Source organism: Parasteatoda tepidariorum, chromosome 7 (assembly GCF_982258835.1).
Source record: "Parasteatoda tepidariorum strain Cologne lab strain chromosome 7, Ptep-v5.0, whole genome shotgun sequence".
In the NCBI taxonomy this organism is placed as follows: domain Eukaryota; kingdom Metazoa; phylum Arthropoda; class Arachnida; order Araneae; family Theridiidae; genus Parasteatoda; species Parasteatoda tepidariorum.
The window spans coordinates 109237986-109253898 of NC_141761.1; the positions used below are offsets into that span (position 1 = coordinate 109237986).

General features: G+C 31.5%; 1 protein-coding gene across 3 annotated transcripts in view; it reads left to right on the forward strand.

Moving 5' to 3' along the window:
* Positions 1-15913, forward strand: part of LOC107437851 (uncharacterized) — a 168665-nt gene that overhangs the window by 139676 nt on the left and 13076 nt on the right. For all 3 annotated transcript variants that reach the window (XM_071183007.2, XM_021146648.4, XM_021146649.4), the window contains exon 3: positions 9329-9444. In XM_071183007.2, the coding sequence (XP_071039108.1) occupies positions 9329-9444 (116 nt within the window). The remainder of the gene's footprint in view (positions 1-9328; positions 9445-15913) is intronic.

The window sequence follows — 15913 nt, forward strand, 5'->3', positions numbered from 1 at the left end:
GCGGTAAATTTACGGTATATTATGATTCAAAACATAAATATTATATTTCATACTTGAAACGGATTATACGAGAGCGTATGGCTATTTACTTATTGTTATTAGCATTTTTTTTTACTCGTTTAACAGACTGCCATACATTTGAATATTAATTTTATAAAGTTAATTAAATATAAATGGTCTTCTTAAAATCTTAATAAATGTAACGTATTTTGCATTATTTTATTTTATTTTATTTATTTTTTTTTTTTTGCATGGGAAGTAAAGCTTTTTGTCCCGATATGATTTTAATAAAATTTATCCTTTTTTTGTTATTTTTTATTTTGTAAATTACTCTGGTTTTCAAAAGTATGCACATTTTTAGGATAAAAACACGTATTGTTCTTCTGAAAAATTTGTACAATCCAAATTGTTTGTTCGTAATTTGAAGAAAAGAATACTGAGCACACTATTAACGCTTATAAACGTCTACCTTTCTTTGCAAGTCAGAATATTTTTTTAGAGAAAGTTAATGGAAAACAGACATGATTTTCCATACTTCTAAGCACTTAAAAAATATGTTTTGTTTTTGTTGCTTTGAATCCAATTTACAATTTGCTTTGAGAGGCAATTTGTCTCAGTAGCATTTGTATATACAATATTTTATTTTGTTTTACTTATTTTACTATGATAACTATAAATTCTTTTCTCTGTATAATAAACGCGTTTAAAGACCGTTTAAAAAAAAGATGCTTTAGTAAACAATTTACCAAAAAGAGTCGTAATAACAGTCAATGGTTTTTACTTTTGGTTTTTACATTCATTGTTATTTATAAGGCACTTTTTTCGAAAACGAAAGTTAGAGCTTAAATGTTTTCTAAACTCTAATTTTCAAACCATAACCATGACAAAAAGATTGAAGAAAAATACCACCAATCATAATAATTTTAGGAAAAATTTTTTCTTTCGTTTTTTTATGGAATTGCGAACAAAAGACGGACACATGTTTTCAGCAGGCAGCGAAGCCGAACGAAATGTTTGATATTAACCGAGACAAACACATACGAAAAAAAAAAAACATTTGAATCCATTGAATTAAATTACTTGGAGATTTTAAAAGAGAGTACTCGTCGGGTAGATTTTTTTAAAAAGTTACTTGGAGGCTAAGCCCCCTGTTCGCTGCAGCTCACCCACCCCGTTGATTGCCTCGCAATAATTGTTGTTTCTTGGCACTAAACAGTATTTCTGCTTAAATTAAAATTAGTCACTTAATATATATATATATATATATATATACTAAAAGGAATTCTGTTTGCTTACGCTTGTGCCTCCACTTCCCATGTCCTAATATTATTATCTATCAGTATTATAAATATTTAGATCTATATATGAACTGAAGTAATTTTTCTAAGTAATAATTTTTTTTTAGAAATAACTTTTATATTGTTATACCATTCTATTGTTCAAACAAATATGATGAGCTCACAACAGTAATTTAATATTTTCTCTTACCAAACGGGCGGATATATTAAATACTATTTTTGTTTGCATCTCGTGCACGAAGTTCTAAATCATTTAATAGATCTCTTTAACTGTAATTTATAATAGTATATTAACGTTATTTGCAAAAAAATAATAATTGTAAAACGGTTAATAAGATAAAACCACCTTTCTAAATAACTTTATCTTAAAATGTAGCGCAGAATTACATTATAATAATAAAAACTAATTTAACTAAACATATATATGTTAAAAAAAAACACTTGTGCCACCACATTCCAAGTCCAAATATTGCACTTATAATACTATATATTAGTAGACATAAATCATTTTTTTTTAAAAATCTAACTATATAAATATCATTTATGATTAAAAGTATATTATTGTAACAAATTTGGTGAGTTTACAAATGTAATTTAAAAATTTCGCATTAGAATTATTCACTTAAAATATAATATTTTAGAAAAATTTTTAATGTAAGTTAAAAGGTTAACTTTTAATGTTACTTAACATCTTTTTCGAATTTGTTTTCTTACGCTTGTACCCCCACTCCCTATGTTCATTTTTTTAAATTAAAAGTTTATTTTGAAACAAATTTGATTGGGTGGGAAATAGTTTGAAATATCTCTATTTTCCTTTCTCGTTCGATTCTACTAAGATCTAGTAGTAAACATGAATAATTTCGCTTAGTAATCATTCTTTTAAAATAACATTGTATTTCGTTCTAACAATTTTGGTTAAGTACACAACCATAATTTAATATTTCCAGCTACCAAACAGATTGATGTATTCAACAAATTTTGTGCATGCATCACATTGCGCATGAAGCTGATCCGTTATCTCTAAATCATTTAACGAATCTCTTGTACGGTAATTTATAACAGTATATCAATGCAATTTACACCAAAAATAATTATTGTAAACAGCTTAATGTCAATAATCCATAATTAAAAAATACAATGTAATTCTATATAAAAACTATTATTCAACTGAAAGTTATTACTAATAAGCAGTGGTCAGAAAAACTACAACTACTACTACTTTTTTTTAAATGTAGTGACTAAAAACTATTTTCAAAATTACTACTTCATTACTTTGAGGAGCCGATCTTTGCTGGAGAAATTAATTTACACTTTATGTTCAAATTGGTTTTGAATAAGAAATTGGCTTATATTAAGCATGGAGAATGAATTAGAAATATTTATTCATGTTTACATGAACCTGTTTGTTATCCTTAAACATTTTATTTCATTTAATCTTTAACTTTTTATGTCCTTCTCGACAGCGAATATTTAATTTAAGAAATTCTAGGAAATCATCAAATACTTGCTATTTCGTAAAGTGTTCAATACTCTTTTATTTCCTCTAAGAAATTAAGTACATCGAAAGTATGTTCCCTTCCTTTGAAATAACATCAATGTTTCACGAGTGTACATTCGTATGAGAAAGTGCGACCAAAATGTTTAATTATCTATTTTTCGTAATGACTGGTTCAAATATTTGTTATACGTGTCTCTAAATACACAATTTTTGTTAATTCACAGTCACAGGGGCATTTAAAATTGCGAAGATTTGTACTCAACAATTTCGAAAAATTAGTAGTATTAAAACCCGGTTTCTTTACTATGCTAACGTAAAAAGCAGTAGCCAGGAATCGCTACAAACTACTGTTTTTTTCCATCGCACTACACTACTTTTTTAAAAAAAGAAGCACACTACACTACAAAAAAAGTAGCGACAACAGTAGTTTCACTACTTGTAGTGCGCTACTACCGACCACTGCTAATAACTAATATGCAATGAAAAACCATTATTTTAAATTACTATTCAACCAAAAACCATTACTAAAAATACTATGTAACTATAAAACCATAACGAAAAACTACTATGTAACAGAAAAACCATAACGACAAACTATTATGTAACTAAAAAACTACTACGTATGGTCCCAGGCTAAATTATTAGACTCACTATAAGATTCTATGTAAAAATCTTAATTATCAGTATATACCATACAGCTTTATTGCTTTCACGCGACTGAAGCCGGTTTGCACTTGAAAACGTTGGTAAATCTATGGGTTAAATTAGACGATAGAAAATATAAATTCGGCGATTGGATAAATTACACGATGTATTATATAAATATAGAATGTTTATTATATCAGGTATTATATTATTATAATTTGACCCAATTACTAGTACACTGTAGTTTTTTAATAATGACATGTTTTCCACGAGTTTATATGCTGTACTTTTATATTTAGACATGCACGTAATGGGTTTTTATTCAGGAGATTTTTCATATGCTTCCTATTTGTATTTATTTTTAACGTATTTCATTACAATGTTAACCGATTGATACACAAACGTAAACAAGTGCAAACCGGTTTCAGCCGCGTAGAAACAATAATGCTGTATAGTATCACGTGATAATTAAGATTATACAGAGAATTTTATAGTGCATCTAATAATTTGGACAGGGACTGTATGTAACTAAAAAACCATAACCAAAAACTGCTACGCTACTAAAAAACCCTAACCAAAAACTACTATGTAACTAAAAAACCCTAACCAAAAACTACTATGTAACTAAAAAACCATGACGAATAACTTCTACGTAACTAAAAACCACTTTGTAACTAAAAAGTTAACTATTGAAATTAAAAACTAAAATATGTTCAAAATGTAATATGGCGTGTCTTTGGGTAAGTATAACATTCGACAAAGCGCTTTGACGTACGATTTAATGTATGCGCGAGTTTCACAAAATGTGGAACCAATTATGTAACTTCGACCGTCTCGCTCCCTTTCGGCGTCACAAGACGACATTCGCCAAACTGTTTTATTCACAATGGGGCATCGTAAAAAGACAAACATTTAATGCTCACAGCCGCGGAACAAAAACCTATAACTTGGCGAATATTTTATAGGTGGACAGGCAAAAGTAGATGTTTCGTTCTTTTTTTTTTGTTGTCGGCGCGAGCAATTTTCCTACCTCCCCCACCACCTTTTTTTTTCTCTGTAAAAGTTAATTGTAGCAATGCTTATACTGTTGGCTACTTCTGTTACAAAACCTTTGTTACGGCAAAGGTTGTAAATAATACACACACAGGCCAAAGACAAACGAAAATAAATTTTAGCGCAGAAGTAAAAATGAAAAAAAAATAAATAAATGAAGTAAAACCTTTAGCTTTCTTTACTTTACTCATTCGGTATCCCTTTTATTTATTTATTTCCTATTCCAAAGAAGTAGCAGATAAAAAAAAAAAAATAAAAAAATGGCAGAACTGTCTTTTTGAAGTGCTTTTTGAAGCGATTCAATAGTCATGTTATGTTAAATTTGAAGACTTTTGTCTAGAGTTGAAAAATGAGTTTTTTTGCTTTTGTTCATTGAGTTCTTTTTATTAGTCATCGATGTATTAAATTCAGTGGTGAATGCTGAAAAATGTATCCCTTGTTGCTTTCCGCTTATTCTTTCGATTAAACATTTAGAATATTAATTAGTCAGCTAATTATGCTCACTGTTAAAGATGCCGAAGCATGTTGAACCACAATATTACATAAATTTGCTGCACACAATGTGCCAAGTTGAATATTAATATCGGGACAATTTGCTTCAACCAAGTTGAACTTTATTACAGTGGTTTATTACAGTTGAACTTTATTACAGTGGTTTATTACAGTTGAACTTTATTACAGTTTATTACAGTATTTAATGCTTACAATGAGCCAAGTTTAATCTTATTATTGTGGAAATTTACGGCTTACAATGAGCCAAGTTTAATCTTATTATTGTATAAATTTACTGCTTCAAATGAGCCAAGTTTAATCTTATTATTGTGGAAATTTACGGCTTACAATGAGCCAAGTTTAATCTTATTATTGTATAAATTTACTGCTTACAATGAGCCAAGTTTAATCTCATTATTGTGGAAATTTACTGCTTACAATGAGCCAAGTTTAATCTTATTATTGTGGAAATTTACTGCAAGCAATGAGCCAAGTTTAATCTTATTATTGTGGAAATTTACTGCAAGCAATGAGCCAAGGTTAATCTCATTATTGTGAAAAACTTGTTGCAAGCAATGGACCCAGTCGTTTCAAATTATCGCGCAAATTTGCTGCAACCAATGTGCTAAGTTGAACCTTAATATTGTGCAACTTTGCTCCATCAAATATAATAAATTGAGCCTTATTATAGTGCAAATGAATCCATCTTAGATTTAAAGACACAATGCTATTCAAATTAAACCGAATAGGGGTTTGCATAAAACTTGTACGATAATAAAGTTCTAAATACCGAAAGTATAATAATTCCATGTTGAATGGATTTTTCTGAAATTTTAATCGATTATTTTTTGGCACATGCTTAGGTTTTTTTTTTCAATTTATGCATATTTTTTTAATTTTGATGAAAGACTTGATACTATTTTTTTATACTATTTTTGTGCGAAAAAAAATTGTATTTTTTAAAATAACAATGATTTTGAGTTTAAAAAAGGTTTTTTATTTGTCATCTTATGTAAAAGTTTATAGGTATTATTTGGCAAGTGTATTTTTAGCACTATTTAGCAACGACATTAAAGTTGATGCAAATATGAACGATATAATGAAAGACGCTAATAGTGTTCTCTACTATTTTAAACTGGTTCATTACAATCTATATATATTAATTTCGTATTCTGGCCATAGTTGGGTGATGTGTACTTATTCGGTCTATTGCATTTGCCTCTTTCGTTCATTTATACTAGACCACACAAGTAAAAGACGACTGCAACATTCCTTTGAAGCGATTTAAACTTCAATTATACTGTCTTTCTCTGACGTATACGCCCAACCAGTACGCATAATGATCTCAAGTGTTGATTGAAAAGAAGTAAGAAGATAGTAAATTTAAGGGTGGTGCCTGAAATAAATGACCCCTTCAGTCATCAAATAATCCGTGAGAAAATTTCTCTGGTCATTGTTTACTCTCTTCGATTAGTTGGATGTTTGATGACCCTAGTTTGGTGAACATCCAGTTACAAACCAATTAGAACTTATAATGGTGCGTTCAGGCGATGCCAAAGTAAAAGATATTATACATTATATATTCATATTCCTTTAATAAGTTTATTTTATTTTATAATTGTCGTTGAACAGTCGACCCAAGTTTGGGTTTACGACTACTAATGTTCAACTCCGTTAAATTGTAATTTTAAACCAATCGGGAAGGCAAGGAAACTCCTGGATCAGTACCCCCAGAGGTATGATTTGTTATGGGGGGGGGGGGTTGATCCATTGTATTTGGCGTATGGGCCTATTGGCCTAGGCCGCTGTATATATAATAAATGATTTGTTATGGGAACATGGAGGACTTAGTGACTCTACAGATTTAACGTGTATCAGTTACCATTTACTACACGGGGAGCCTTCGGCACGGTGGGGATCGAGCCCACAACTTCTTCGACATGGTCCCAGTGTCCTACCAACCAGGCTATGCCGGCCTTTTTAATAAGCGTAGTGAAAGTTTCAAGATGTAGTATGAGTGTCCTTTATATTTTATTTTATAACCGTCGTTGAACAGTATTCCCAATTTAGGGTTTACGGCTACTAATGTTGAACTCCGTAGCTTTGCAATTTTGAACACAATCCTGCAGGGAACTCCTGGATCAAGTAGTGGGAGAAGTTTGCCTTCGTGGAGGACTTTCTGATGGAACTATCCCGCATTTGCGTTACATGGAGAGGAGAGCAACGAAAACCTTCCACAGGTTACCCTGACGGCAAGGGACTCCATCTACCACCATATCCATGATTCACCTACCACTGAGAATACTTTACTTCAGCACTGATTTCGGTGATATTCGGGTGGGAAATTCGAATCGACTAGCTATCGCTGGGATTGAACTTGGGTCACCTTATTGGGAGGCGAGGTCTCTATCCCCTCATCAACCACGGCTCTTAGGTGTCCTTTACAGAGATCACGAAACTCTATAACACGAGAGGTAGTACGTTGAAAACGTAATCTTGGAAGGCTGATACGAGGTTAGCATCATTCTGTCGCTGCTTTGTAGATTGATATCAGAGTCAGAGTTTAAATAGTTTCCAGTTTAAGTACTTACGCAATGATATCAAATGCGTCGAATCATTTGAAAAGTTTTAAATGTTAATTTAGTTGAAAATATTCAGATTTTTAAGGATAAGAAAATTATATGTTGTATCAATAGTTGCAAGGATAAGAAGAAATTTTGTAATTAGCTTCTTGTGAGCGTAAGTCATAACTGTAAGCGTAAGTGCAACTGTGAGAGACAAAAATCAATGAATGTCGACTGTTATCGTTTGATGTCAGAATTTACATAGGTTGATGTCCGAAATATTTTTTGAATATTAAAAGTCGACATTTTCCGGCGACAAAATAAGTATATTCATGAAAATGAATCAGTACATGGTGCAATCCGACGTAAAAATATATAATTAAAAATTAAACAACATTGGTATTCCAGTGCAAATTCATGGAGAGTGTCTTAATTTATAACGTCGACAGCTAAAATGTCATCATTCTGTCTAATGCCATTTGTTGTCATTTGCCAGTGTAAAATATGTCATTATTCAATGTCGTCAGCTGTCAGAGTAAATGATGTCGTTATTCAATGTCCTCAATTGTCAGTCGTAATTTGTCTGAAGTCGCTATTTGCCAGAGTAAATGAGAAATAAGGTTATTTAACTACACCAAAGCAATTTTGTGAGTGTTGATATTCAGAGGAGATTGACAACAGTCGATATATTTCAGCCTTTTACTGTAACTGTGAATTTTATATTCGATAATTTATTTAATTGTCACCCCGGGAGCAGAATTTATGCAGTCAAACTGCAGCGCAATCTTCATAAATTCAAGCTTGTCTGCGACCTTAGCACAGACTGTTTATTGTAAACATGTTTTCGGCAAAATTAGCATTATAAGGTAGTTAAAAACTATAGGCAAAAAAAAAAAAGTTGCTAAAAATTAGCTGTTATCAGAAGAAAAATAATCTTAACGTGTTATGATAAAGTTTAAAAAAAATGTGAGATGAAAAATAATCTTCTCGTGTTGTGATAATGTTAAAAAGAAGATCTGAGATGAAAAATAATCTTAACGTGTTGTGATAATGTTAAAAAAAAAAGATCTGAGAAGAAAAATAATCTTAACGTGTTGTGATAATGTTGAAAAAAAATCTGAGATGAAAAATAATCATCACGTGCTGTGATAATGTTAATAAAAAGATCTGAGATGAAAAATAATCTTAACGCGTTGTGATAATGTTAACAAAAAGATCTGAGACGAAAAATAATCTTCACGTGTTGTGACAATGTTGAAAAAAAATCTGAGATGAAAAATAATCATCACGTGCTGTGATAATGTTAATAAAAAGATCTGAGATGAAAAATAATCTTAACGCGTTGTGATAATGTTAACAAAAAGATCTGAGATGAAAAATAATCTTAACGTGTTGTGATAATGTTGAAAAAAAATCTGAGATGAAAAATAATCATCACGTGCTGTGATAATGTTAATAAAAAAATCTGAGATGAAAAATAATCTTAACGTGTTGTGATAATGTTAACCAAAAGATCTGAGATGAAAATAATCTTAACGTGTTGTGATAATTTAATAAAGAAAAAAGATTTGAGAAGAAAAATAATCTTCACGTGTTGTGATAATTTAAAAAAAAAAAAAAAAGAAATCTAAGATGAAAGATGATGATTGCTCTAGGATTTCTGCTGCCGGGAGTATCACATTAATATATGTTCGATCATTAAACTATTCATTTACATTTTAGCATTTTTTGACACTGTATTTACATTAAGCTATAAATTTGTGTTTTTTTTTTTGTAGGCTAATGGCTTTGACCTAAAGGACAACCTAGAAGCCTGGAGAAGTTTACCATATGCAGCTTCAATGTATTACCCATACGATTCGGCCGCACTTGCTGGTTATCCCTTTCCAAACGGGTATGGTGTTCATTTTTTTTTTTTTTTAAATTTGTTTCCTTAAATGTCGAAATTAATAATACAAGAATGTTTATTGAACTTATGGTAGATGAAATATCTCTAGCAACAATTACATCTTGGCCTCAGTTGGGCTCAACACGGGTCCTGTATGAACATGCTCCGAGGCACCATATTGGGATGTCTAGATTTTTTAATATTTGTCCTATGCAGTGTCAGTATCGGCCTATATAGAGTCAATATAGGGTTTATATTGACTTGTTAATGATTATCAAACACCGGATGAATCTGATAATTCTATACAAGGCCGATATGGGTTGTTAAGTGCCAGTAAAATGTCTGGTGAATTGGACAATCTTATAGAGGGCCTATATCGGAAAAATATCGCCTCTTTGAACCCTTATTGAGCCAAAATTCGCGAATATTGGCCCAAGTTATTTTACTGCTAGGCAGATTGACTACATCATCTCTTTTGACAGCTCAATAGTTCAACCGTAAATTTTTCTACGGCTGTTTATCAATAAATTCAATTAAAGAAAAGAAAAGATTTTAATTAGTTGGCGCAAATTAATTTGTTTGATTATTTGGTAACCTCACGAAACAAAACAAAAAATTACATTTAAACGAAAAGAAAAAAGTTATCAAAATTTTAGGAAGAGGAAAAGATTAATAATATCAAAGCAGTTTTTGATAGCCAGAGGATAGTAGGGTGGAGATAAATAATGGTTTGAGGAAACATTTTCCAGTTCCATGAGGCAATCAAACTGGTTTGCATCCTACTCTTCTTAGTAGTGGTGCGACGAAGCTTGAAAACGTTTTACTGCTATTTGTACTACACGTATATACTATTTTTTTTAGCAACAATTTAAAAATGCACATCAGGCAATTTCTTTAAAGTCAGAGAATACGGAACAATAAAAAGATCCTTAATATATATGAGGTGCGGAAGATGAAAAAAAAATTAATATTCTTGAAAAATATTCCTAACTGTTTTTAACAAAAACGAATTCGTTTCCACCAACCTTTTGCAGTTAAAGGTCTTTTGCCGTACAAAAAACTATTTTCTTGCATTCATTAAAGGCAGATGATACAAATAGGTAAAGCATTCCCATAACAGCTCGTTCTGGGTTAGGGGAGGGTTATAGAGGTTATCATCCTCATCATCTTCAGCAATGGCTCGACAGCCCAGGGTGGGCCTTGGATTTCTCAAGAATTTTGTTTCCAGGCTAACTTTTCTCCTGCTAGTGTTTTCCAGTTTTTAGCTTGTAAGACCAAAAAGTCTATATCTAGGCCATGAGCCGCGATGACTCAGGGGATACAGCGTTCACCTCCTAATGAGGTGACTCGGGTTCAATCCCAGCAATAACTGATCTATACGTACTCCGCCTCCAGCTCGCACAGAGCACAGTGCTGAAGTGAAATATTCTCAGTGGTAGACTGATCATGGGTTTAGAGTCCCCTTGCCGTTAGGCTAACTGTGGGAGGCTCTCGTGGTCTTCCTCCACATAAAACGCAAATGCGGGTTAGTTCCATCAGAAAGTCCTCCACGTAGGCAAATTTCTCCCAGTACTTGATCCAGGAGTCCCCTTGTCTTCTGGTTTGGGCTCAAAATTACAAGGCTACGGAGTTGAACATTAGTAGTCTTAAATCCAAAAAATTGGGTCTGCTGTTCAACGACGGTTATAAAATAAAATATTAAATGCAATATATCTAAGCCATCTATCCATCTCACATTGGGCCTGGTCATGAAGGTTAAAGCTCCTAAATTTCACGACCAACGGTATGGGGTCAGCATTGTGCTCAGGCCGCCTTTACTTTTTAGACAAGCTGGTACACATCAATCAGAATTTGGGTGGGTTTCGAGCCGCCACTGAGCATCGAATGCCCCCTTTTTCACAACGACAATTCAGTGCCTTAACGTCTGAGCCGTCAAGATTTTATGAAATAATATATCCATAATATATCTCTTACGAAGCTCGCAAGATTAAAAATTAATTAACATACTTGATAAATACGCTTCAACGTTCTTTCCAAAAACAAAAATATATTCCCTCGAATTTTTACATTTAAAAGATATTTTGTGGGACAAAAAAAAAACTATTTTCTTACATTTTCTCGAAGAAAGCAAAAATGTGTTCTTACTCTAAACGAAATATGTTTTTGTTTTTCTTTCTCGGAGGAAAAAACTTTGCATATTTGTAAACCATCGTGTATATACTTTTTCAAACTAAACCTGCAAAATGGAAAGATACATTTTTCTCATTTAAGTTCTTTTCACCAAAAGAGAAAAGAAAAAAAAAAAGTTTACGAATGCAGGCACATGTAAATTTTTTCCAGTCGGTATATTCCTTTTGTAAAGTAGGAGTATATATCTTCATCTGCCAAAACAATACACCAATCTTACAGCCAGGGAAAAAAAGAAAGAGAAAGGGAAAAATAGTCTCTCACAACCAACCCTATCTTTTACTTTTACGCAAAGAGAGAGGGGAAAAAAAAGGTAAAACTTGTCCTACACAATAAAAATGCATCGGCAACTTTTCCGATTGCATTTACAAAAGAGTGCTGCACTTTTTTTCTTCCAGAGTTGCATAGAAAAAATAAGACGCTTAACATAATGGACGAAAATAAAAACGAGGGAATTTTTTTCTTTCTTTCTTCAACGTAGAATCGCTATCTTCTCATCCAAAATATCTCGGTTTCAAAAAGTGATATTTTCCCTTTTCCCCTATTTACTCAGTGTCTTCCATCTTTATTTTTTACGTTCTTTTTTTTCTTCCCTTTCGTACACATTTTCTCATCTAGTAGATGATTTTTCATACATTTTTTACATCATCCATACACATCTACCACTCCAACTTTTTCATCTTGCACCAACTCATGCAAAACATTCCCCCAAGAAATTTTGAGATCTCCAGAAAAAGGAAAAAAGAAAATATTACAATAAAAATAAAACGGAGAAATGGAAGGCGAAAAGGGAAAAAAAATATATAAATTTTCCCTACTTTGTCATTCAAATGCAGAAACACCGAAAATGAAAACATACAGCCTTCTCTAGATGTGGCTTTCGGGAAAAGTGGTTGCACTCTCTCTTCACACATTTATACACACAAACACATGCCTTTCTAAATGTATGTATATTGCGTTGGAAAAAAAAATATTGCGTAAACAATGAGCGCAAGGAAGAAAAAAAAATATCAGCCGCCATGTGGGGAAAAGACACGAAAAAACCTCGCCAAGTTGGCTGGTACGTGCTAAGTGCATGCGTGCAGGTATATATGCGCTTAGAATGCATTTGTATTTTTCGAAGAATATAAACAGATAACGCAAAATCTAAATAAAAAATGTTCTTTTTTCCATATCAGTCAGCCCCTGTGAATCTGACCGAACCTGACACGAGTAAGGCATTTGAATAAGCCCCTGCATCGGCAAAAAGGGGTACAGAATAAGCCCCTTCGATGGCAAGGGGGTTTCGCGACGGGAGGCTGATAGATTTCGTGTCGAACAAACATCCTGGGCCTCCAAGAACAAGGCCTCTACCAGGAGGGCTGCGCCCGAGCCTAAGCCCCGGCCGCCCGCAAGAAGGGATTCCCTGTAATGAGGGTAGTCAGATTCAAAAAGGCGCACAAGTCAATACGCCAATTTTTCACTCAGTTAAGGGCTCTCCATAATGGGATAGGGAATAAAAAAGGGAAAAAAAGGGGTTTGGAATAAAAAAAAATAATAATAATAAACTTGAAACGCTTTGAATTTTCTGCATCAGTCGGTAAGGAGTTTTTATAGGGTCGCAACCCACCGAATCCCATTTCTTACCCCCCTCCCCCCATTTTTTGTACTTTTCGAAATAGAAAAAAAAAAAATATTTTGCGGGCTTTTCCTTTTTCAATGCATTTTTTTCCCCGTAAAGCGGGCTTTTTCCTTTTTTCCAGTTACTTTGCCTGTTCACTCCGGTTTGCATATTTCTCTATCTTTCCGAACGAAATGAGGATCTGGGAGATCCTGGAAAAGGCCCTACCTCATTTCTTCTTTTGATTCCGGGAGTATGTACCATGTACATAAGCTCCCTCTCTATACATTCATGGTTTTTCTTTTCGATCCAATTATTACGATGAAATGAGCTTTGGTTTATTCAGTTTTTATTTTCTGTCTTTTTTACTTTGTTTTGTTGTTCCTGACTTCTTGTTTGGGTTCGTAAATGCTTATTCGGAGTGATGTTAAACTTCTGTCGGATCTTTTTGCGAAAAAAGTTTATCTCGCATGGATGCCTTCCTACCAACCAATTTTTTTTTCTTCCCCTTTCTTGGGTTTTTAATGAATTGATAAAAAGTAAGAAAAAAAAAAGGTTTTATTTGAGAAATGTCGACATGTCCATAAAATTACGACTTTAATTCATAATTACTCATAATACATAAATACTAGATATAATACTTAATTATACTATTTAAATACTAGATGTAAAACTTACTTTTAAAATATAATCTCATTGACGTTTGGTTTAGTGATTCTATTTTCATCTTTAATTTCCTTAGTATTATCATCATTTTAATTCTTGATATTTACACCGACGCTTTTAGCTTCCATTGATTTTAAATCATGCTTTTAATTGCCTTAATTTTCAGCTAATTCACTTTTAACTGATCATTTGGCAAAATTTTACTATTTTTGTTTTGTTTTTAGTTTAACTATTTAATGTAATAATTTAACTTTTAAATCTCCGTATTCCCCTCTGGGGTGGGTCGGGGTTCTACCTTTCTTATAATATGTAATAATATAAATACTACAGGGCTAAATCCTCCGCACACTGTCGCTCGCCAACCCCGATGATAGCTTCGGAATAATAATAGTTTTTTGACATTAAACAGCTTTTTCTACGAAAATCGAAATTATTCATTCATGTATGAAATAAAAAATTCACTTTGCTTACGCTTGTGGTCCCACTTCCCTCGTCCAAATATAATGTTCCAAGTCAAAACATGCTGTGCTGTTTCAAGCTTTATGGATAAGAAATATTCCAAGTGCAGCTAAAGTTATTGTAAGCAATATTTAAAAAAAAAAAGTTTTGTTTTAAAAATCTTTTTTTTAAATTCCACTTTATTTTTAAAATGACCCAAACATCGTTTTAGTTCAAAAATGACGTTAAAAAGAAAAAAAATAATAAAAAAATCTAATTTTTCATACTCCCATTTCGAAGACTTTTTCCATATGATTAAGGTCTAAATAATAAGTAAAATTGATTATTTAATTTAAAATAACTAAATACTTTATTTACTGTACTCATTTTTATCGGGTACAAAAGATTGTCTTTTATTTATTCGACTTTTGTTCGGTAATTTTATTTATTTATTTGAAAGGTGAACAACTAAATTAACCCATCATAAGTAGAACACAAAATCTTTTCTAAACTAGATAAATATTTTGCTTCTAAGCTTTTTTCAAAATTATTTTATTCAAAATGAATGCAAAACTTTGCGATTAATATCTTCATTATTACAGGATTGAAATAAACTCGGATGGCATAATTGAAGGTTATTTAAAATTGAAATCTTAATGGAGATGCTGAAATTTTTTATCTTCCAAACTGTTTTGAATTTTACATCCTTGTTAAAAATCTATTTAACAAACTTTAAATAAGTCTATTTAGGTTCTTTTTTGAAAAAAAAAAAAGCTTTTTTTTCTATGTTTTATTTGTTCAAGTACGAACTAGATCACACTATTTATAGAAGAACGGAAAATAATTCGCCTTAAAATAGTTAATGTACACAATCAAATTTTTTTTCTCTTTTTAAACAAATAAAAAGCGCTGCCAAGCGCTTTTATTTTGTTTAATTATATTTTTTTTTTCATTTTAAACTTTGTTAATTAATTTTGTCAATTTATTTTTTCTTTTTAAAAAAATAAAAAGCGAGAAGCTGAAATTTTTTTTCTTCCAAACTGTTTTGAAATAAACATCATTGTCAAAAATCTATTTCGAAAATTTTTAAATAGGTCTATTTAGGTTTTTTTTTTAGAAAAAAAAGCTTATTTTTCTATGTTTTTATTGTTAAAGTATGAACTAAATCACACTGATTCTAAAAGAATGGAAAATAATTCGCCTTAAAGTAGTTAATGTACACAACAATTTTTTTCTTCTTTTTCTTTCTAAAAAAATAAAATCTTTGCAATTTTTCTCTATTTTCTGAGAAAAATGCGACTAATAGAAAGTAACTCATCAAAAATTTAATTTCTGACTGTTGATCAATAACAGTTTCAAATATTTTTTTTTATACTATCACAGTTGAGGAACTGGTTCAAGTTACCTTCAATGAGAAACCGTACTAAAATTTAATTACTAACAGCTGATCAATGGATTTTTAAGTATTATTTCATGGTTGAGTATTAAGAATTATTTAAGATTTTATTTTCCAATTAATTGCAAGCATCCGCATCCGTTGTTATTTTCTGACCATTAGAAAATGTGAAGAAGTAAAAATTTCTT